The sequence below is a fragment of the Oryzias melastigma genome, linkage group LG21 (assembly GCF_002922805.2).
Source record: "Oryzias melastigma strain HK-1 linkage group LG21, ASM292280v2, whole genome shotgun sequence".
NCBI lineage: Eukaryota > Metazoa > Chordata > Actinopteri > Beloniformes > Adrianichthyidae > Oryzias > Oryzias melastigma.
The window spans coordinates 3,579,096-3,603,942 of NC_050532.1; the positions used below are offsets into that span (position 1 = coordinate 3,579,096).

Here is a 24,847-nt window from a genome sequence, read left to right on the forward strand (position 1 = left end):
AGCGTTTTACTGCCTCTTCAAATTAAAAACAAAAGATCGATACTTGATGAGAACCCATCAAGAATCAATCGCAAGACTAAATATCGCGATATATAACAATATTGATATTTTGGTAGTGGCACACCCCCCTATTCAACAGTTATTTCTTTCATTCAAGTTCTTCTTGCTCAAACATTGACTAAAGTAGATTTTTATAGCTAACTGTGTCTTATTGTGGCCAATTTTAACAGTAAGTTATTTTTTCTTGTGGTAATTAGTCAACGATTCAAAGCTATGAGTGTTTTTTCTCTTAAAGCTTAAAATTTTACATTTTCAAGGGAAAAATAGTGCGCATGCGCAGTTCAGTCATCTGACGCGCGCGCGCCCTGGACACTTCGCAGCAGCAACATTACAGCGAGGGCCACCGTTTCTTCCCACAGATAGCCACGCACAGCTCCAGCACCCGTTAAGCGGTGCGTTTTACGGACAGTTGCGGACACACCGAGGAAAATTCTCCTGAAATGTCACCGACGGCTTGAGAGCTCCGCTGGTTTCGGTCGCTCGGTGGCTCCTGGGAGAGCAGCAGCAGGAGAAGGAGGAGGAGGAGGAGGAAGAGGAGGTGGGGGGATGCCATGAAAATCAGAGCAGGCGAGTGACTGAGACTGAGAGACCGCTGCTCCTCCTCGCTAATCACGGAGACGGCGGCGGGGATGCTGGGAGATGGATACGAGCGGACAGAGCCACGTTAGGTAGCGTCGACGGGGACTCGGAGGGGGCTCGACGTCTCGCGCACAACTTTGGTCGCCCGGCGGAGCTCGAGGAAGGATGGATTTCAGCCGGCTCCGGAGGACCATCACCAGATACGTGAGGGCCACCGTCTGTCAACAACACCGTGTCTGTGTCAACAACAGGAGACTGTGGGGAAAATAGATTTTATGAGCGTTACACACACAATGTTTTTGTTGTTGTTGTGTTGGTGGTGGGGGTCCATATGGCATTTGGTGAGCTGTTGACTATATGTGTGGTTGAATGGAGAAGGTACCAGGGTCTACATGCAGTACACACCGCTGAATGTGTGAAAGCGGGGTGAACCTACCCAGCTGGTCCATTTAATGGAGCCACACACAGGCACAAACTATCCTGATGGCTTTCAGACGCACCGTTCTGCAGAGGACATAAATCCCAATTAGGGCTCACAGAAAGGAGAAGGCCTGCAGAGACTGTTCGGTTGACCAAATACTCTGGTTTGTATTGCAGAGCAGGAACACATTCTGCTGGTCAAAAATACCCCCAGGTAAAGTCTAACGTGGCTTAATCATTTCAAATAATTGACAACCAAGTTGGTATGGAAGCAGGAAATGTCCACATGGTTGGAACTTTGGGTCTCTGTCATCAGCATACTTTGACTGAACAGGAAACAGCTTGTTGGTGGGTGGCTGAATTGTGTATCTGTCAGCAAATCACTGTTTGCACTTTGCATACGAGCCTACTCCATCCTGGCTCAGGTGTTGTAAAGGTCATCAATCCTCTTTTTTTGAGACAAGTTGGTGTTTCCATATTTATGCAATCTGATCTACGCTTCAGTAGAGCTAATATCATAGGAGATTGTAAACAGAGGAGAAAAAAGTGGATGTTGGGCAAGGTGTCAGGTCCAGCGTGAAATTTTGAGTTATTTTAGAGCAACTCTTTGGGAAATGCATCGATTTTTAATAGTTAACGTGATAATTTTCTTCCCCTTTAAAGTCCCCCTATGACAACTTGTTTTTCTATATATAAAAAAAAAACGTTCCCAGTAGTGTTTTAATTATGAATATTAAGTTTTTAACCAAAATTCCACAACCTAAATGTCTTAAAAAGCCATTTTTCATTTTGATCTGAAGCCTCTGTTTCAAAAGTGGCTTTTGGAGCTGAGCTGATTAGCTCCTCCCCTGATCCCCCATCTAATCATGATAGTTCTAGAATATATCTCTACCACTGCGTATCGTTTTGATCTGGATCCCAGCTCAAAATTTATAGGTGAACTGAACTTCCTCCAAAATCCTGATTCTTTCTCCTTCCAGTTCACCAAAGACTCTTTTAGCTAATTCTCCAATGTTTATTGACTGTGATCAATACATTCAATCATTGGTTTCTCAGAGTTCTTGATAAAATAATCAAAGCTAACATCAAAATGCTCTTTCATTGATTTACAATCCTTTCCAACTGCGGTCAAATGAGCCGCCGTTCACATTTCCGTGGTCACATCAAGAAGCTCCGTGGAGTCTGGTGGAGATTTTCCAGCGTTCTCAGTCCTGCTACCGTAAGTATTGGATGAAACTCACACCAAAAATCCAGTGATGCTGATTTGACCACAGAAATGTGAACGGCGGCTCATTTGACTGCAGTCAATGTGAAGATACCATCTTCTCTTCTCCAGAACCTGAACTAGACACTAGGAACAGATGAGGGTTTAGTTTCCATGAATTAAAAGGGAACCATTCACACTTCATTATCAATCCGTGTTTCTTATTGGTCAAAGATTGACCTGGTTTAACTTTCATGTAAGTTTACATGTTTTGTACATACAGCCTGAAAAAAAACGCTAATTGAAACTCGTATATCTACGTGTGAACATGAGATTTTTTAAGCCAGAAATGCGGATTTACAACCATTTACATATAGCCACTTCATTGGAAGTGGCCGCTTGAGCACTCTTTTCCATGGCAGTTGTTAAAGTGTTAATGATTCTACATAAAAGAACAAATATTACATCATGCAAAGTGATTAAACTAAAATAAGTGAGGAGTTCAAGCTTTTATAGACGGATAGAAATGGTTCGCTCCCCATAAGGTCACAGCTGAAATGTTTCCCAGCTCAACTGAATTATTAAATGTACCCTATCCATTAAATAATGCACTCATGTCTCAGTCAAGTCTACTTTAAACCAAGGGGGCAAATATTGAGGCGTTTTGAACGGTGCAAGTTGACTGAGTGGATCATGTGGTGCATATGCCACATTTGTCTGCTGACTCATTCCTCTGTGTGCCAGTACTTTTCTGGTCATAATAGTGATGGAGGGATGCCATCGTCTGACGCAACTCACAGGAATTGTGTGAAGTACTGTGGTGAAATACTTTCATACCGGGACGGCTAAAATGAAACGCAGTTCATGTCAGGTTTTAAAAGCTGGATGAAACCGTAGGAATGAATACACTGGATGGGTAATCTCTGACATCATCCATTAGATTCTGCATGGCAGCCTGAAAGGTACTTTAAATTACGTTAGACCAACTCAACAATGTTCCAAAAAACTGTGATTGGGTGGGATAAAATAAAGTTTGAAACTCTGCTGCGTCCATTCATGGACAAATAAAATATGCACAAATTTGACGTCCTATAAAATCAATATGCTTGATTTAAGAAATAAAAAATCGCCCCTTAGTTATAATTATAATCATTTAAACCAAACTGTTACCATTTTTATTATTTGTGTAAATGTTGACTTTTAAATAGGGGTATAAAAAGAATGCCCCTCCACATTATGCAACCAGCTTCCAGTTGCCATTGGTGGAACTGGAATTGGTGGTGCTAAAAGTTGACTTGTGTCAAATTTACGAATAGAAGATGGGAGCTTAAATGATGGCTGATTGGTCAAATTTAGCTAATATGTTTTAAAATAATAGCTTTGATTTTTAAAAGATAAAATCTCATCAACTTCAGTCATTCTGAGGGCTTTGTAAATTTACTTCTTTATTAAATACACTAGCTTTATAGATTTTTTTCCTGTAAGAAACTTTCACTTTTAATATTTACAATGGACCAAATGTCTTCAGAGAAAAGCTTTCCATCGGCAATTCACAAAAAATCTAATCAAGCTCAAAAATGTGAATGTTTAGTGACAGAGTGGCAGTATAGAACTTTCAACTGATGCATTGGGTCCGTTTATGGTTGCTTTTCTGATGTCTTATACTTAAGTTTCCAAAAGCGACTTGGTCAAACAGAAGTCTACATTCAGATCTTAGAACTCCAGTTCAGGCTTTGCTTTAATGAGTTTAATGAGTAACGAGTTTCCTTTGACAGACATTGTTGCACATAAACTACAGATTTGAAGTAATGACTGGGAGGAACTACAACAAGATTCTTAGGGTGTTTTCAGTCCGGGAAAGTCTGTTGGCTCAGATTGAGTCCTGAATTTGGTCTGTAATCAGATTGGTGTCTCTTGAAGGTTTCTGTTTTGGACCAAACTTTGTTAACAAAACCACGTGATTCTTCAATCATTGGTCAGCAGTAATGGGGGTGGGTCAAAGCAAAAAGAGAAAGATGGAGGTGCTTCAGTTTGCAAATCCTTGCCAGGATGTTTTTAATTCGCTGATTGATTTTGAGCGTCTGTATGAAGGCCAGGTTCAACACTTTTTACTGCTACTTTGGTACAGCAGAGACATGCTCTACGGCGGTTACTGGGTACGCTACAACTGAGAAGCTACGCTAATAAGTGTTTGTGACATAAATTGTCGGGGAAACGGTAAGAAGCAACATGGATCACGGTAAAAGTTGTTTTAATGAGCCCGAATTCATCCGACCACATTTTAGTGAGTTGCTGTGTGTCATTGTTGGGGTGTTATGTCATTGTTTGTGAATATTCAGAGTGAAACTTTGTTCCGCGTTATCGGAGGAAACGAACTCTGGTTAACTTTGAGTTCACCAAATGTGTCCAGTCTTAATACACCCTTAACCTACTATCATAAATGATACCCGATAGTTTGGAAGGAGGCTGTATTTTTTGCTGAACGTCCTGCGATTGATTCTCGATGAACTCTCACCAAGTATCGATTTTTTACTTTCGTTAGAAGAAGCTGGAAAATGTTATATTCGTCATCCTTTGGTGAGACGTTCCTTTGGAGGTAGATGGAGGGGGCGCATGTTTCAAGACTGGCTGTCATGAGCACCAGTGTGTCTGGCAGCCACTTAAATTATTTAATTTTTGTTCTGTTGTTTACAACAGTTTTGCACTAAGTAGTGGCATTGCTGTTCACATTTACTATTGTTAAAACAGATTTTTACAGATAATTCCAATTCAATTAGTGTCGATGCTTGTCAAAGACATAGTATTACTGATTTCAACAATGATGCACTCAAGTGTCTATCATTTGTAGAGCTGTAACGAGTCTCTGGTTGCTCGGATACTCGCGATCTGCTCCCAAAAATTCGCTGATTTGCGATCTTTATAAATATAGTAGAGTGTAGTAAAATATTCTCTTGGGGAAATGTGTTTTTTGCTCTGAAATGCAGAATAATGTTGGATTTTAAGTTTATGAACTAAAACAAAACTGAAAGAGTGTCGCTATTGTCACCAGAAGTACACAAATCTTCGTGTTGATGAAGCTTCCGGTTTTCAAAGTAAAACTAGCGAGAGCTTTTTTTTCCGTTCAAAAGCTTAGACTGAAGTTCTGCTCACTGTCATAACTTCTTAATTAATTAGCTTTAATACCAAATCTTTGTGTTTTCTATAATTTTTGTTGATTCTGATATCTTGTTCTAGATAAATGTATACATTATAGTGATTTAATACAAATAATTTCCATTTTCATACATCCAGTAAAAAGACATACACATAGCAACCAAATTATATTAAAAAGTAAGAATCGTGGTTTGTTTCGTTAATCGTTGAGCTTGATTCATGAATTGAATCGGATCGCCACCTAAGCAACGATCCATAGCCCTAATTATTTGTTGCACAAAATAAGAAACAAGTTGTTGATTATGATTGTGTTTTAGCTCAAAATAATTGGGGATATATTTTCCTAAAAATATGTGTTCTTCTATATATTGTGAGTTATTACGATTTTTACCAATTATTGCTATATCGAGATATCATTGATATCGTGAGCCATGTATCGTGTATTACATTGTATCGTGAGGTACCCAGTGATTCCCAGCGCTAATACTTACTGCCATTTAAGAACAAAACGTAAATGGTGTTGGTCCTCATATTTACATTACTACTACAAATGGTCTTTTTTTCGATATCTTGACATCACGTTAATGGGGCATGGTGGGGAGATGGTGGCTGTAAGGGACAAAAACCTATCAAGTTTGAGTTTCTGACAGATTTACATTTATAGAAAGTATGTTTTTGTGCTTTGACTTCAAGGGCTTTTGTTTAGTATGGTGCAGGTTATACTCGGAACAACTTTTTGACATGTATTGCAAACGGGCAGGAAATGCTCAATAGTTGAAGGTGTTTTTGAGTGTGAATTGCAGTGACAGGGTAAAAGGAGACTGGAGAGGGAGGGAAGAGTAAAAGTAGCACAGCTGGATTAAAGACTTACATAACTGTTGGATCACAGGGAGTCGAGAGAGAGGAACCTGGGATGTCAACTGAATACAAATGTTGTCACTTCAAGGTATTCTCAAATTCAACCTTTGTTTTTTTTTGTTTCAGGTGTTTTGGTGGTATGCTTCATTAGGCTTTTGGTGGCTTTTGTCACCACAGTTTGTGCACATCATGAAGGGGCTCAAGCACTAAGTTTTTTTTATGTCTAGACCAAATTAAAGGTATGTATTCTCTTTGCCCCTTTAGGGATTTTTTTATTATTATTTGTATTTGATAGAAGAACACATATTTCCCTCACAATACCTGTTCGCTCATCTTTCTCTATCCTTTTAATTTGTCTTTCTAAAATAGTGTTTGCTCAGTCTAGAAAAGGTTGTAATTCAAAATAACAAGCTTAGTTTTTTGAGCTGCTACAAGCAAACTCATACCTTGAGTTTCATTATTTTTCTGTCAAACCCAGCATTGGACACATTAAACCTTTAGTCTACAATAAAGCTTCGTTATATTCTTGTTTCTTTGAAAATGCTCCACAATAGGAAACACAGTAGCTTGTTGCTATAGTGATCAATAGGTAGAAGGAACTAGGTTCTTCATTTTTAAATTGATCAAGGTCTGAAAGTCTTTGTTTCATGTGAGTTTTTTTTAAAGAAAATCTACTCATGATTAGTTTTGATAGTATTCATTTTGTTACCAGGTTCATTTTTTTATCAGAAAAATAAAATATTTAGACTAAAAGCTTTTACTGTCATTAAACTCAGTCCAACATCTTTTAACATAGTTTTCCTTTATTTCTTAAGGGTCACTATTTTAATGTACATCCACCCGAGATAATTATTGATCTGTTACTAGTTATACAACCCAAAAAAGATGAGACATTTGTAATTTTTATTATAGTTATACTTCAACGGTGAGAGACAATATAAAAAACAATTCAGGAAATGATATTCTTTGATTTTTAAATAATTTATCTGTATAATGGTGCAGAAAATACGTATTTTGTCAATGACAAAAGTTCACCTCAAGTAATGTAACCCTGGTTAGTAATCATAGAGGTCAAACGTTTCCAGAAGATCTTCATCACCAGGTTTTCACACACTGTAGTTGCTATTTTGGTACATTCTTCCATGCAGATCTTTTCAAGAGGTGTGATGTTTGTTGGCTGTTGCCGGGCAACTCAGACTTTTATATCTCACCAGGTTCTCCATTGGACTGAAGTCCAAAGACTGGTCAAACCATTGCAGAACCTTCAAATGCGTTTTACATAGCCACTCCTTTGTTGCCTGGTTGATGTGTTTGGGATGGTTGTCATGCTGGAAGATCCAGACAAATTTCACCTTCAGTGCTCTCACTGATTGAAGGCTTTTGTCCAAATCTCACCATATGAGGCTCATTCATACTTTCCTTAATGTGGATCAGTCGTTCCGTCCTCTGCCGAAAAGCAGCCTAAAGCATACTGCTTCCTATCCCATGGTTCACAGTGGTGATGGTGTTCTTGGGATGCAACTCAGCCTTCCTACTCCTCTAAACACTTATACTATAGAGTTCAATTTTAGTTTATCTGACCTCATATATTCTCCTAATCCTCTTCTGGATCATCCAGATGGTCTCTTGAGAACTTTAGGTAGACCTGGACATGGGCTGCTTTGAGCTTGGGTTCCTTTGGAGAATCTATGATGACGTTGTGCGTCACTATAGTAACCTTCGTTACTGTGGTTTCAGCTTTCTTCAGATCATTGACAAGTTCCCTGTGTAGTTTTGAGCTGTTTCCTCACAGCTCTCTTGATCGTTTGTACTCAACCAGGTGAGATCCTTCATAGAGTTCCAGGTGGAGGGAGATTGTCAGTGATCTTGTATTTCTTTAATTTTATGATAATTGCTCCAACAGTTGATCTCTTCTCACCAAGCTACTTGCTTATTATAGATCGGTTCATTACAGACAGTGTCGACAGTGTCCTTGGTGTCCTTAGACAGCTATTTGGTAAGCAAAAACAAACAAAAAAACGCTTGTGTCGATTTATAAGCCGCAGTAGCTGCAGAGCGGCAGTTCATCAGAAATTTGTCTCTGAGTTGTCTCTGTTGATGGTGAGTATACCTACATTCATATCCCATCATCCCTTTGTTTACACTCTCTCCCACTAGCTTACAGCCCTCACACCCCCAACCTAACATTACCGGTGCAACAATGTGGATGATAAAATAGGTTCTTAAATTTGATGAACAGAATTTAAACTTTTTTTTCTTAATTTTCATGAACTCAGTTCTTATATTCTGCACCATTATACACATGAATTCTGTCATTTTCTGGATTATCCTTTTTTTATTTTTCTATTTATTATAAATAAAGTTTGTTCCAATGATGAACAAGATTACAGACCACATTTAAACTTTTAAGCAGGACAATTTGCAGAATCTGACTTTTTTTGCTTCACTGTATATATCTAATAAAATATTAATGCATGCCATGCTGGCATGTGGAATCCATTAAAATCTTGCTTGTTTCAAAGAAATTTAATCTGTGACTTGATAAGAAATCTGTGGCGAACATATCGAGCACTCCTGCAGTGCAGCATGGCGGGACAGTGGAGCAAGTGCACGACAGAGTTGTTTAATCAGGCCACTTAATGGCGTATATCTTTTATTACGTCTCTATGAAGGGAAGGATCTACATCATGGCAATACACTAATTGAAGATGCATGCATCAAAGCCCGCTCTAAAATTTTGCTGAGTAAAGCTTCTGCAGGTGTATGTACATAAATATGCAATAGCATAGCTATAAATACTTCCATGGTTGTGTTTTTTTTTTTTATAGCAGCATTTTTCCATTCTAGAAACAGCAAGCCCTCTGCAATTCTCTTTGTGAACTCCGAGTTCACAAAAAATGAATGTGGAGTCTGCATCCCAGTGCTGACAGAAACATAATAGGAGAAGCTGCGGTGTTGGAATATTTGGTTGTTTACGGATCCAGTGTGCCACTGCTGATGATTGATGATGGAAAGCCAGGCTTTTGTCAATAAAGATAAAACCTTCATCTCCTAAAACTAACCAGCAAACCGCATAGTTTGATAGAGCAGGATCACAGGTTTTTATGGATCAGTAAAGAATAATGATCAGATTACTACTTCAAAAGAAGCAAATACATAGTTTTTGTGGTGTGGTTGTTACAGCTAAATGAATCAGTGGTTGGGAACAACAAAAAAGGACATCTGAGCATGTGAATGAAGGTGTGTTCAAGAAATAGGATGTCGAAAGAGAGGTTTCTTTGAAGGAGCCGATTCTTGGTCAATGGTGAATGTGATGTTTGAGTTGAAGATGAAAGAAAATGAAAGCATTTAAGCTTTGAATAATACTAGTTTTTATTTTGACTTTATTTGTTTTAATGTGTTTTTGTTTGTTGTCGTCTTGTGCCTGCCTTCTTACTTTCCTGTTTTACAGTGACTCTAAGGGTCATGTTGCACCCATGAATGTTTTGGACGGGTCTCCAATTTGCTGCCACTGTTGGCCACATGTCTATTTTTATTCCACTGTCAAGTGCCTGTTGAGTAACAGATGATGAGTTATACTCTTTCCTATGGACTAACTAGTTCTATCTTTATCGAATTAAAGCCTTCAGTTAAAAAAATAATAGAATGCCTGTTTGCTTCTCTTGTTTGCAAACTTTGTTCTTGTTGCCAATATGCAAGATAACGGCTAGCAAAAAACAGAAAGGACACAACTTCCCCAAGCAGCAGTAATTTCTGCAAAGACAAATACTTTTAGAGAGAAAGCAGACACACAAAGCCAGAGTGAAATTTTCTCACGAGGAGACCAGTGTTGGTTTGTTGCTGCTACTGAATTGCCCGCAAGTCTGCAAAGACTTCCCATTTATTAGAATTTTGGTTGTCTAGGTTTACAGAAAAGAATCGATCTAAAAGATCATGTTTAAACAGTCAATAATAACTTCTCTTTGCAGTAATGAGAATTTTCAGTCAGAGTTCCTAAAAAAAGTTCTTATCAGTTTGCATGCCAAACTCCCTTCCTTTCTTAGGTCTTCTTTCCTGCAGGTGGTGCCCTGAAAACCCCAGCAAAGCAGAATTCATTTATGCAGGTCAAACAGTTTAATTGTAAGTTTAAACAGCAGTCATAATAATAAAGTATATACTTTTATCAAACCAGAACCAAATACTCAACAAAAACAGTTTTTTTCAACTGGAAAGACCATATACTACAGTTGTGGTGTGTTTTAACTAGGGCTGGGCGATAAAACGATAACAGCATATATCGCGATAAAACTTTCTTGAGAGAAAAATGAGTCTATATCAGAGTACGACTGCTTTTCTCCACTTCAAAATCTGCTCATACTATCGGGGGTGTCAGAGTCCAGGTATCAAGGGCAGGCCTCCTGCTGGTTTTTCAGAAATCCTGCCTTATCTTCTGCTGATTACAGATCTGGTGGCAATTGAAGGTTAGTTGGGAAACATGTAGAACACTGTCCCTCGAGGCCTGAATGTAGTGCAGACAATCGAAGAGTTATGGTATGGTCAAGGAGCGTGTTATTTTGTTGTCTCCAAAGGGTTTAACTAAAGGCTTCCTGCACACTTTCATAGTCTATAACTGTAGACACTAGTAAAACAAACACACCATACTATAAATGTCATTGTGTCTTGATCCTAATTTTACCTTTGAGAGTTAGCAGATGCTACTAAATTCTCTGTTCCTGTTACGTAGCTGGATATAGAATAAAACTAAGTATAGAAGCACTTACACACTCCAATGAACCTGCACTTTATTTCAGCTTGCTTGACTTCTAAACATTTCTACATATTATTTTTTTAAAAGTATGTTAAAAGGCTTTTTTAACTTTTAAAATTAACAAAAAAGAAGTCGGAGATTGTGAAGATAAGTGGTTTGAAAAGATGCCAACTTCATGCAGAACCTAAAGTCAACAGAATGACACTGGAAGCAAATCCTAGTTAAATAGTGCACTCTTTAAAATGTAATTATCTTTTTTTTCCCCTCAGTGTGTTGGAGAGGAGATATGGGTAGGGAGTCGAACAGTCTATATTGGACATAAAGAACTCCCTTCATGTGCTGAGGCTTACATGCCTCAGCATTATCCTGACAACCGCATCGTCTCCTCCAAGGTAAGCGAGCCTAAGCTGATCAGTTTTTTATGACCTCAAAACAATTTCATAATTTTCAAAGTCGACCCAACTTTCTAGTTTTGCTTGTCAAGCTTTCCACTAAATTGTTGTGTATGAATGCGTCTGAACTGTCTCTTTCCTTTCCCTCCCCTCTTTCCCAAAGTACACTTTTTGGAACTTCATTCCCAAAAATCTTTTTGAGCAATTCCGGAGAATTGCCAACTTCTACTTCTTGGTGATATTTTTGGTCCAGGTAAGTTTCCTATTCATGTATTTTTTAAAACTCTAGGCCATAACACTGAGAGAAAAAGTTTAACTCAAAGCCAAAGATAGGATGAAGGCAAGATGAGGCACTACTCCTCTAAAAATGTTTGTAATTTTTTTTAAGAAAACCAAAAAAGCTTGCAAATGCAAAAATATTTTTTCAAGTAAAAAAAAATAGCAAAGCAAAAAAAAGTTTTTCAAAGAAAATATTAAATATTTTATTTGCAACACTTTACATTTTCTTTGCAACTTAAAAAAATGATCTCAAAACTGTGACTTTTGCTTGTAATATGGTGTTACAAAAATCACTCCATACCACCCTGTCTAACCTTAAAATCACATGAGCTCTGGCATGTCCAAAACTATGCCATAAACTATGCTTGTTTTAGCAGTTTCTGGTTCTGTAGTTTTACCATTAACATAAGCCTCATCACTTCTGCAGTCTCCCATCTTACTTGTTGTGTATTTGATGATGAATGCTTTGAAATTAAACAAGTGTAAAAACAGATGCTGCATTGTTATTGGATAAGCCATTCTTTTAATACATAGCTATGTCTTTTTATGATGTAAGATGATAACTGACAAATTGCTCCTTTATAGCAACACAGTAATTCGAACCCACCAGTACCACCCAACAGCTTCTGATGAGCACTTCCCTTCAGTCTGCAGCTGACTTTGTTAACCTTTTAATAGCCTGCTAACTGGCTTTGAAAACACATTTATAAAATTACAACATTAGACATGTATCAACTGCATGGATAGTTTCTGATGTTACCCTGAGCAGTAAACCAATGGATAGTCTACTCTAACTAATCAGTTTTTAAAAAAAATAGTAATTGGACCAATTTTCACTTCCTTCCACCTGTCACCTTAATAATGGGCAAATATAAGTTCTAATTACATCAAAAAGAGCTGGTAAAAAATCTTTAGCAATCAGTCGTCATGTCTATAAAATAGACATTTTTATACCAGGCTGTAAATACACTTATTTTGGTGTTTATTTGAACATTTCCACATGAGTGCTAAAGAGAAATTGCTTCCTTTTGAAACTGTCCTCTAGTATTTTCAGGCTGTTTTTTGTTATGTTTTAATATAAATCAATATATTTAATATAAATGTAATCACTTGGAGACAGAATTAGGAAATCTCTGGTAAATATTTCAATTTTTCACTTCGTGCTTCAATTTGAGTTTGCAGTTACATGACAACAGAAACATGTTCATTTATACATTTCTTTTATGCAGTTTAATTTTCTTAAAAGAAATTTAGAAAAAAGTAAAATGCCTGCAGTATGTCTGTGTAAAATGCTGTTATAATTTTATGTTTTTTCTTTAAAGTCTGACAGCATTACAATTTATTTATAGAATTAATACTTTGTTTTTAATGGACCTGAACAAAAGGTTTAGTGGTCTACATTTTCTTAGTTGTTTTCAGTAAATCTGTTATGTTGAAGGTATGATAGGAAATAAATATTTAAATCTAAACAATCTGCTGATGATTATATATTTCTTTTTTGAGCCGCTGAGCGTACAAATGTGACAAATATAGTTATTTGATTTATACTGTGATTTATATCGTTATAAAAATGTATAAAAAATTAAATATCACTCAGCCTTAATTTGGAACTTTAAAAGTGTCATTTTTAAAACTGAGCATTTTGTCTGCAATTCAGGAAATTTTAATCTCAAAACTGTGACTTTTGTTTGGGCACAAAAATCACTCGAAAAAAGTTTACTTTAAGTTCAGAAATGAAATGTTTGGTGTTGATGAATTACTTGCATCAATTGTGTAAGTGGAAAATAAGAGCTGAAGAAAGTTTATTTGCTTCCAAAGTTTAAAAGTTACTAGACTTAAATTTCTTCTGTACTTTTAAGTTTGTTCTGGAATTTTAAACAGATCTTCTTTGACAGCCTCCCCCCTCTCCTGTCTGTTTCTCTCTCAATCCTGGTACTCAACCCCCCATCCTCATTGTTCTTTTATGTCTTGCAGCTCATCATTGACACCCCCACCAGCCCAGTCACCAGCGGTCTGCCCCTCTTCTTTGTCATCACTGTCACCGCCATAAAACAGGTAAAACATGAACGTATCCAATGACTCTTACGCTCCTTGATTTTCCTCTGACGACCTATCAATCCAGAATATTTCCAGAGTGAACACGTGCTGACCAGCTCAATTATCTGTACATAAACATTCCTCTCACAGTGAGAGGACACGTCATTGAATATGTCTGGTGATGTGAGAAATGTGATAATGAATGCTCCCTTCTGTTAATCGCTCCCGGCTCCTGCTCCCCTCTTCTGTGTAGCAGAACAGAGAGATGTTGTACTATCAAAGCTGGAAAGAACGCTCCAGCTTTAGAGACATAAATCAAAACTATGAAGGGTCACCTTCAAATCTTGAAAAGAGCTTAGTTTGCAAGCAAAGGAAGTGCCACGCTAAATTAATTAACACGTTTGCCCCCGTTTACTTTGCTCTCCGCTCCGGCCCTAAAATCCACTTCCTTATACTCTGCATTTTCCTTCATCTTCCCTTCACAGTGCAGTTTATTGTTTCTTTTTTTGCTGCAACGCTCTCAGGGCTACGAGGACTGGCTGAGACACAAAGCTGACTGCTCCATAAACGAGTGTCCAGTGGATGTGGTGGAGCAGGGGAAGGTGGTGAGGACGCAAAGTCACAAGCTACGGGTAAGAATGGCCTCATTAGAGCAGTGCAGTACCTGAGGCCACAAAGTAACGCTGCTGCATTGCTCACTTTTCTATAAATGTCCCTTCGACTTCTCCCCTTCTTTCCCCTGCAGTGCTCTATAACTTTTCCTCTCTTGGCTCTCTTCTGCCTTTCTTGCCAATTATTTGCACTCAAACTGCAATAGACCGTCCTCAAGTGCATCGCAAAAGAGAATGACTGAGGGTGATGTGCTTCATGATACGTCTGGCATCTCCCAATGATGTTCTTTTATGTAATTCTGATGGAAAAGCAGGACTTTTTTTGTTTTTCTGTCTCATTCACTGTGAGAAAATTTGATTTTAATAACACTTTAGCAGATGAATAAGGCTTAAAACATCATCAAGTAGCTACTTGATGGATTTGTAGATAAAGTTCATTTTTAGAAATGTTGTCCAATTTTTGTTTTTTCAATTAATATTTGGACACAAATTTAAATATTTTTCCATTTCCTTCTGTTTACTTATAACATACCAAATGACATCCAAGGTTGTCTGAAAGAGCTACTCAAAAAGCAACAACAACAAAAAAACATTAAAACGACCTTTATTGATATAATTTATGATTAAATTAAGTCCTGGTTATTCCATACAGTGGTAATACAGCCAAAATGGACAAAACTTTCGGTTTGGATCTTGAGACAGGAAAAAACGCTGGTCGGACGCTTCCTGTTGTCGTGAAACCTTTCCGCCAATCAATGGGTTACATCATGTGACGACAGAAGCTCCGCCCTAACGAGTCCGTTCATTTTTCTATGGACCTACGACCAACAGGGGACTAGAAATAGTTTCAGTCTGTCCTGCTTAACGGGTCCATTTTTTAATGGAACTGCTCAAAAGTCCAGTCCAGTCCAGCCCAGTCCAGTCCGGTCTGGACCGCTCAGTGGAAACAAGGCACAAGTGTTTAGTATATTAGTGCAACATATGAACAAATGAAAATACATATTATAAATAACATGTTAACAACTCTTTATATCACTTTAAATCACTAAATCTGTTGAATTCTGTTATGCACACTTCTTCTTCTGCACTGCTGTCAGTAGCAAATACTAATACACACACCTACAGTGCCCTCTAGTGGTTGTGGCTTTTTTTTTTAATCACTTACAAATTGCACAAAAATATAAGTTGCTCCGCTAGCCACACTATAAAAAAAGAAGTGACTTATAGTCCGAAAATACAACAACTATAAGAGTGTTGTAGCAAGGATAACAATAAGTAGTTGGATTACTCAGTAACTTAAAGTTTAACACTGTCAGTAATAGAGGTGGAACAAAATAACGGTATTGCAAACTATCACGATATTTCAGCTCACAAGCAATTTTATTTATTTATCGTTTTATTTTAATATTGAATATGGCGTTAATTGACATATTGTGTTTTAAATTGTTCTAAAAAAGGTTTTGAAGAAAATAAAAATATATATTTGTTTAAAAAATAGTTATATATCATAGATTACCAAGGTGATAAGTTGATTGTTGCAACATTTGCCATATGGAGATATTATCGGTATCGTGAGCCATGTATCCTGAATTGTTTTGTATTGTGAGTTACCCTGAGGTTCCCAGCCCTGGTTATTAATCCCATCGTACTTAAACATTATTCGGATCTCTGGCTATAAGACAAAGGAGACGGAACTATATTGAGAGAATCAATGTCCTATTTAGTAACTATGGTAGCTTTTAGTAGTTTTTTTCTAGACTTAATAACTTATTGGAGCTAATTTGAGAATGTTTTTTCTGTATTTTTCTCAAGTATTTTCAATTGTTTCTGTATTAGATATATTTGGTCATTTTGGCAGACAAAATGTTTTTATTTCCTAATTTTTAATCTTTTTCTACTTTGTTTTAACAGATTTCTGTGGAAAAACTCAGTAAAGCAAAATGCTTTGTAGTTTAGAGTATGTATTTTATTAATAGACATGCTTTGCAAAAATCCATATTCCTTCATAACTCACACACTCTTAAAGTTATATGGTCTCATATTTCCCTGCAAGCTGGTCAGAACTCTTTGCTTACACCTTTCAGACCTGCTCATTGTTCCCCGAGTCTCCAGGACTGTAACTGGAGGTGAAGTGTTAAGTTTGCAGGCTGGTTTTCTGCTGACCCAGCTGCCAGGTTCTGTATGAAATGCTGGCATTCTCCTTTGCTTTCAAGAATAACTGCATACCTGAAGCTAATCCAGAAGTTTGTCTTCACTTAACTATTGTCCATGCATTTAATGATCTATCTGTTTGTGTTTTTAATATGTCAGACTTCCCTGAAGGAAGTACAGGAATTAATTAAAATCTTTGTTAATTATTCATGAGCTTTGGCCACAGAAGTGCTGGTAGAAGCCCGAACTATGAAAAAAAAACACACAGAAACCACCTGAGTGTAACTGGCTGACTGCTCTGCAGACATCTTTCCTCTGTCATCCAGGCGTTTGATGAAAGCAGACTGTGTAATGTGACCGATGTAGCTCATCACCTCCGGCGCAAATCTATCGATTGAGCGTATATATTTCTGTCTTGTAGCACCCTGTTGTCAGTAGGTAATTGGCGCTGGTACATCCAGTTTCTGCTGTGTCTGCTTATGCTGAGACTGTGGGATGGTGAGGGGGAGCGCAGAAAGTGCAGAGCTCCACAGATTATGGCCTCATAGCAGTAGATTTTTAACAAATTAAATTGTTTGAGTTAGAAAGTTTCACCTTTTTTCTTTGAATCTGTGATTTTTTTTTTCCCCCCTCTTCGTGCCTGTGTTGCCGTCACTTTTTCTTTTTTTCCTTTTTACCGTGTTTTCTTTGTCGAGGTCTGTCAGAGCAGCAGATCAAACGGAGGGGATTAAAACGAGAACCAGGAGCGGGAATAATTATGAATACATTAAACGTATAAAATCAGAGCTCATGTGTATGGTCACCGTGGAGACGGGATTTACCAGAATTTAAGCTGCTCGGCTCTCATAATCCGTTATGCAACTTCTCAATCCTTTGAAAAAAGGAGTGGGAAAGGATGAGCAGATGGTTACCCGAACGTCTCCATGCCCGTTTGATGCTGTGTGAAAAAAGAAAAAAAACAAACCAGCTTTTCGTTAAGTTGGATGTTTTCTTGCTGTCTTTCTCTGTCAGGTGGGGGACATTGTCGTAGTAAGGGAGGATGAAACCTTCCCCTGCGATCTCATCCTTCTTTCCTCAAGCCGATACGACGGGACCTGTTATGTCACCACCACCAGCCTGGACGGGGAGTCTAGTCACAAGGTGTCACGACGAGTTAAAGTTTTGCTTTCTATCTTTCCTGAAGTCTCACAAAAGTGTTTGATCACACAGACATGAAAACCCTAGCACTGAGAGAACAAAATGCCACGGATGTAAGCCTCTTTTTAAAACCTAACAATGCATTACACAGAACTATGTCAGTTATGTAATCGCATAAATCTATTTTTGTTAGTACAAAAAGATAAAGACAGCCTCCCTTTAAAGTCACATCAGATCAAAGATGTGTCTGTTGTTCTTTTGCTGGTATTAGATTTGATATACTGTACATTCATTTAGGGACAATTTAAAGAAAATCTGGATCCCATTAATTGTAAAATTCTGGTTCTTTGCATCCTCTAAAGAGGAAAAAATGTTTTCCTTTTTAAGAAATGTATTTATGTTAAAGACCCACTCTGATCTTCTAATGTTAACGGCTAATTGACGGCTAACGCTAGCGCTCGGTCGACCTAAACATACATTGCTGACTAAATGAGCATCTTCATAAACTCACAGACATGAATTGTCCAAACTCTTTTAAGGAAATATTTTTTAAAGTAACCATTTGTGGACTAAAACATTGTTTTTTGCTCATAATGTCTTCTTCTTCAGGGATAAGGTGTACTGCTACAGTGAGATCGACACCCAGTGGCCAAGCTGAAACGCCCTCCAGAAGCACCAGAACAATATTTATAATGTTAATAATCTGAACATTTTTGTTAGAACTTCTGTTTTTTAGGTCAACCAAACGTTAACATTAGCCGCCCTATGGGAAATTCCATTAAACGTTTGCATCAAGCTAACGGAGTTTAGCTTTATGCGCTAAATCGATTTATGTTCTTAATGAATTGATATTGATCTGTTAAGCTTAAAATCATTGTTTATCAACCAAGCCTCTGTACATAGACATGAACAAATGTTCAATAAATTTCTTCAGTAAACATGAGAAAAATGCTACAAGAACATGTTAAAAATACCAAAAAACACAATTTTCGTGACCATATTCTTCTAAACATGTATATAACACAGTGTTCTGACATGATTTCAAACTTCTCTCATTTCTTCTGTTGTTCACTCTAAATGCCTGACTTAGCAAAGTCACAGACACTGTAGCGTCTGCTGTGTGTCCTAGAATAAACTGGCATAGATGCTGAGGGGGACCACCGCATGATCACTCTGTGACAGCTTGTCTGCTTCCCCCACTTTCTTTAAGTCATCTCAAAATCCTCCATCGTCCGAGGCACCAAATGAACCTTGTCAACATTAACGGCTGTGTTGGTGACATTTTCCTCTGTTGTCTTTTCCTTCTTTCTCGACCTTTCTGTGTCAGACTTATTATGCCGTACCAGATACCATGGCCTTTAGAACAGAGCAGGAGGTGGATTCACTACATGCCACTATTGAATGTGAACAACCGCAGCCTGACCTCTACAAGTGAGTGTGACAAACGCTGCTGGAGTCTCTTCGTGTGCGGACGCGTCACATGACCTAACCTCACTCCCGTTTGCAGTTTGATTTAGTTTGACTGTTTTTCACCAGATTTGTTGGACGAATCGACATTTACAAGGACAAACAGGAACCTGTGGTTAGGTGGGTGGATTCACGTCTGCCAGAACTTGTGTATTTTAACGTGGCTTTCATGAAAGAAAATGCGATGAGTGATGTTTCCTGAGTCTACATCCTCCTTTTATGTTTTACTCTTACAGAACACTTGGAGCGGAGAACTTGCTTCTGAGAGGAGCCACCTTAAAGAACACACAACACATTTATGGTAGGACTCTAAACATGCTCCTTAAAATATTTGAATATTTGTGAAGAAGCTCTTACAGCGTTTGTCTTTTCGGCTTCAGCTGTTGCCATCTACACTGGAATGGAGACCAAGATGGCTCTGAACTACCAGTCGAAATCTCAGAAGCGTTCTGCTGTGGAAAAGTACATTTACATTTTCCTACTAAATTATTTTTGTGTACTGTTTACCTTTTATAGTGTCACTAACCTCTTCTCTGCTCTGTTCTCTGCAGGTCAATGAATGCCTTTCTGGTTGTCTATTTGTGCATCTTGATTAGTAAAGCGGTGATCAACACTGTCCTCAAATACGCTTGGCAGTGGTCCCCCGACAGAGACGAGCCCTGGTACAACCACAGGACTGAGATCGAGCGTCAGCGCCATGTGGTCCGTTAAAGCTCTCTGTGCTACTCTCTCTAGTCGGGGTGTAACGGATCACAGATTATCCCTGATTCGTACAGATCACTAGCCGTGGTTCGGCCCACACGTGTACTCCGGACCTCGCACTCGCAATATTACAAACAAATTGTCTGTCCACACCGAATGCAATCAGCGTCAAACTCATGTACTGTACACCGTCTTTGTTTTAACAAGCGTCAAAGTTGCTTCTTGACGGTTATCCAAAACCTGAAGCCCCTGCCACGTGTGGGAGGAGTCTCCGTCAAAAACTTTTCTCAATCTTGTCAAGGAGGACCCGGATACTGAAAGATCGAGTTTATTTATATTGAAGAGCTGAAAAAGCATCGGTGCACGTCTCCATGTCTGGGTTCAGATCTCCCAGAGAGGAGCAGCAGCTGTTCCTCCTGCAGCCGCTGCTCCGTTAGAGCGACATGTTGTTAGCGGAGGGCAGTATGGCAACCCAAAAGGATCAAAAATTACCAGGAAAAGTAATTTTATATATGTTTTAAAGCTTTAAAAAATAATTTTATTGTTTTATCTTCTTGTTTTTCCTGTTGTTTTTCAAACTATTTACTGATCCAAATAAAGATCCAAACCGTGACATGATCCAAACTGTGAGTTTTGTGATCCGTTACACTCCTTGTCTTTATCAGTGGTCCCCAATCCCTGAGCTGCGTCTGATACCAGTCTGTGGCATCACTGGTATCGGACCGCAGAGAAAAAAAATGACCTACATTTTTTCTGTTTAACTGCTATCTGATTCCAATGGAAGGTTTATTTTGGAAAAGGATTGGATTCTCTCCACGACATTCGACTCATTCTTGATTCATGTCAAGTCGCTCAGTCCCATGTTGAAAATGCATCTGCTACTTTCTGAAAGCAGCTGCACCGTCTGCTAAATTAAAACACCCAAGCATTTAACAGACAAAAACAGAACTCTTTACTTCAAATATGAATTTATTGCAACACACACTATAATAATAATGTTTAATTTCATCAACCACCTCTCTAATGTTATAAGAATGCTTAGGTAAAGAAGTCGGAGACCACTGCTCTATACAATGTTTCCTTTTTGCCCTTTTTCCAAAACTTTTCTTTTTTTTTTTTTTTTCAGGTGATACGAGCTTTCACGGACTTCCTGGCCTTCATGGTTTTGTTCAACTACATCATTCCAGTGTCCATGTATGTCACGGTGGAAATGCAGAAATTTCTCGGCTCCTATTTCATTGCCTGGGATGAAGAGATGTTCGATGAAGAGCTGGGGCTGGGTGCTCAGGTCAACACGTCTGACCTGAATGAGGAGCTGGGACAGGTACGTCTCTCTCCATTAGAATTGAGCTTCTTTATTCGTTGAGATGAATGATATCGAACAGTTTGGCTTTGTGAAGGTTTTTCTATTTGTTTTTTGGAAAACTCATTAGATTCTCCTACAAGTAAACAACTTTCAGTCTGCTTGAGTTGAAGCAGGTCTTCGTCCACAGCAGTATATAAATGTTTGAAAAGAGAGAACAATGTTTAAACAGAAGAAAAACTATGTAATGGGTCAAAATAATGACAAACTAGCTGAACTGCTATAAGAGACCTTTATTTCCATGCGTATCTGATAATCCAGTTTGAGACATAACCCTGCCTGCTGCTGTGTCGTCCTCCCTCAGGTGGAGTATGTTTTCACCGATAAGACCGGCACCCTGACTGAGAACAACATGGAGTTTATTGAATGCTGCGTTGATGGAAATGTTTACATCCCTCATGCAATCTGCAACGGCCAAATCCTCAGTGCCGCCTCCAGCATCGACATGATTGATTCATCACCTGGAGGATTCAGGAGAGTAAGTGTGGGATTTTAAGCTGTAAGCATCAATAACTTCTGCTGTTTTTGGAAAAGTCTTAGCTAGATCAGTGAAGAAAATGTGATATAGCTGAAATTTTAGAGTAAGCTACTTTTCTAGTGGAAAAAGGTTATTTCTTACTCAATTAAAAAAAAAAAGTGAATTTTGCCGCTCAAAGATTAGTTCAGATGTTTTTTTTAAAGACAGCTCCTTTAGCAAGCATGAACTGCAAAAAGGCTAACCATCGTTGAAGAAGGATAAATATTGAAACACTTTACTTTGATGATGCAGAATCAATATTGTGCACATTTTTTTTGTTTTCTTTTGTCAAAATAAAGATCCATTAAAAAGAGCTGAACTAGTACTGGTGTTTGTGTGTCTGCAGGAATACGAGGATCTGTTTTTCCGGGCGCTGTGTCTGTGTCACACAGTGCAGGTGAAAGAGGAGGAGACGGTGGAAAGCATAAAGAGGGGCATCCACCAGGGCAGGTCAACCTCCTTTTACATTTCTTCATCCCCCGATGAGGTGGCTTTAGTCGAAGGAATGAAAAGGTAAGCACCATGTTTTTAGTATTTTTACAGGACTTTAAAAAAGAGGAAAAAAAATACTCAGAAAACTGCAGCTTGTTCAGAACTCTACTGTTCAGGTTCTTAAGATGACCAAAAATGTAGACGACATCGGTCCAGTTCTGAGGTCTTTAACCCTCGTGCTCTCTTATTGGGTCCAGATGACCCCACCCTTACATTGAGGTGTTAGTCCTTCCATGACAAAGGCGGACAATGTGGACACGACTTCATGTCTGTCATTGGACACCAGTAAAGATTGACAATCATTGGAAAAAAAAAAGTTCAGTCTTGTGGGATCCAGATGACCCCACTTATAATGTAAACAAGCCTAGGATAGTGGAATGGCTAAAGATCCCATCAATAAAAATCTTCTTTTTTGTGTTTTTAACATGTTCTTGTTGCATCTTTCTCATAATAGAGGATCTATATAAAATCATTTGTGATATAAAACTACACTTCTGAGTATTTCTTAATTCAAATCAGGAACAGATGAAAATCGGATGCTTGAAAAGGCTCAGACTAATAGTGCAGCTACTGAAATGGGCGTGTCAAAGGTGTGCGAAACATGAGCGTTCAACACTTCTGGATCCATTTGGCTCAAAACTGTACGACTGGATTGATCTAGTATGGGTTTCCATTATTTATGCGCCGCTAATGCTAGCTCGAGACTATAAGCTTGTGTGTGAGCACGCAAACGGAGCTCTTAGCGACACGGAGGGAGAGAAAAACAGGGTTGATCTGTGCCAACAGTCCCGCCCACAAATCAGAATTGTATTTCTGATTAGCTACTGCCACAGTGCATAAAATGTGTCTTAAAAAAAGTGACAGAGGGTTTTGGATTTTAGCCAAAAAACTGAATAGTTAGAATAGAAAAATAGAAAAATATAGTTGGAGTCAAACTTTTAAGTTTAAACTTCTGATCTCAAACTGCACCTGTCTGTACAAGAGATGCGGCAAAGACTAGATTGATTGACAAGATCAGCAGCCAATCAAGACACAGAACATGGTGCACTGTAGAGAGAAAAAAAACATGTAAAATTGCACTGAAAAAATGTTTGCGAAACCCTAAAGGTGAACTGCGATATAGCGAGGGAACACTGTATTTTGCTTTCACATCTATCTGAGGTCTATTGGACATAAATATTAGCTTAAGTGGAAAATTAACGTCTAAGTCATCTTTCTGTTGTCAGGCTTGGCTACACCTATCTAAGACTGAAAGACAACTACATGGAAATCCTTAACAAAGATGATGAGATCGAAAGGTAAGTAAGTGAGCTGAAATGTTACTATTAGGAACCTAACAAACGATTTTAAAAAGATTTATTCATTGCATTCTGCAGCACAGAAGTAAATATGTTGACTCGTTTAGTTTAGGTTGTTCTCAGCCGTGCGTATTATTCTGCAGAGATCACAAAAACCTATAAATCCAAAATGCTTGCAGTGATTTTTTGGCCATTGGAAAGATTCCAGTTTAGTGGAAACTTTCCTTTGCTTTGATCCACAGCAGGTGTTTGTGTAAGCGCCCTCGCTCTCCATCAGTCTTGGCAGCGGCCTGTCAATAGTGAGCTATTTTAGGGCAGCAGGACAGCTGGAGTGGGGAGGGGTGCAGCACTCATCCAGAAGTTGAGTAGACTTTGAAGTCCGTGGGAAGGCCAACACTTCCACGGCCTTCTGCTGCTCTCAGTTTGAAAGAAATATAAAGCTCTCTTGGTATTTTTAAATGATACTGCATATAAGAGGGATTGATTCATAGAAGCTCCATGCTATCAGAAAAAGAAGGAATAGCGATTGTATAGGCCTGGGGGAGGGGCTTGGTGGTGAGCAATTGGTGGCCATTGACTGTAAAAGAGAACTGGAGCGAGAAAATGGTTTACTTCTGGCTCCAAATCAATTAAGTCACAATTTTTTCACAATGCAGACATCGCCATGTTGGAGCCAGATAACATTGGTAAGCAATGATTGGTCCAAGTTGGTTTGAGTCAGTGTTTCTATGGCAACTACTCTCGCCAATCAGGACTGAGCTTGTTGGAAGTTTACTTCCCTACCACTTAAAAATGCACTCCGGAGAATCTGAAACATTTTAAACGTTGGAGGTGGGGACCAGATGTTTTTTTTTATGGAGGCATCATATGTGGTCAGTTTATGTCTTGAATAACTTGCACTACAGAAACAATATTGAACATGTTAAAAAAGTATCGGAGCAAGAATGGTCATACTAACAAATAGAATGACTGAGTAATAGATGTTTATTTCCGGGCGCTATGGGATTTTAGTTTCTTAGGCAATAGATACTTCCTATTTGGGAGAGGAGTCGGTCCGGTTCTCATATACAGTCAATATACCCATGAAGAAACTCATTACAGCTGCCACTCCTCCGTATCTAGAATAGGAAGTTTGACATCTTTAAGCAAATGTCTTACTCCACAGAAGACCTGGGACATCCTGGAGAGAATACCTCTCATCTAGCCTAGATACAGCTCAGTGTTCTCCAGGAAGAACTGGAGATTCTCAGTCAAGGAGGGGGCATCCTCATTCATTCTGCTGCATATAACACTGTGATGGAGCTCAATCCTAATTCAAAAACACTGCGAACAGCAGGTCTCCCAGATTTGATTAAAGCTGGTCCTAAAAATGCCTCCAGC

At 38.5% G+C, this 24,847-nt stretch overlaps 1 protein-coding gene across 5 annotated transcripts in view; it reads left to right on the forward strand.

The window, feature by feature from the left end:
• Positions 1 to 327: 327 nt before the first annotated feature.
• The window catches only part of LOC112155581 (probable phospholipid-transporting ATPase IH), a 43,885-nt gene continuing 19,365 nt past the window's right edge, over positions 328 to 24,847 (forward strand). For 3 of the 5 annotated variants that reach the window (XM_024287299.2, XM_024287303.2, XM_024287300.2), the window contains exons 1-15: positions 329 to 843; positions 11,291 to 11,413; positions 11,577 to 11,666; positions 13,667 to 13,747; positions 14,254 to 14,361; positions 17,503 to 17,631; positions 18,956 to 19,059; positions 19,165 to 19,215; positions 19,332 to 19,396; positions 19,476 to 19,557; positions 19,647 to 19,797; positions 20,924 to 21,121; positions 21,465 to 21,638; positions 22,024 to 22,190; positions 23,396 to 23,467. In XM_024287299.2, the coding sequence (XP_024143067.1) occupies positions 805 to 843; positions 11,291 to 11,413; positions 11,577 to 11,666; positions 13,667 to 13,747; positions 14,254 to 14,361; positions 17,503 to 17,631; positions 18,956 to 19,059; positions 19,165 to 19,215; positions 19,332 to 19,396; positions 19,476 to 19,557; positions 19,647 to 19,797; positions 20,924 to 21,121; positions 21,465 to 21,638; positions 22,024 to 22,190; positions 23,396 to 23,467 (1,634 nt within the window). In that variant the 5' untranslated portion in view covers positions 329 to 804. Of the gene's footprint in view, positions 844 to 11,290; positions 11,414 to 11,576; positions 11,667 to 13,666; positions 13,748 to 14,253; positions 14,362 to 17,502; positions 17,632 to 18,955; positions 19,060 to 19,164; positions 19,216 to 19,331; positions 19,397 to 19,475; positions 19,558 to 19,646; positions 19,798 to 20,923; positions 21,122 to 21,464; positions 21,639 to 22,023; positions 22,191 to 23,395; positions 23,468 to 24,847 lie in introns of all 5 variants that reach the window. The other 2 variants (XM_024287297.2, XM_024287298.2) reach the window with 1 other exon arrangement.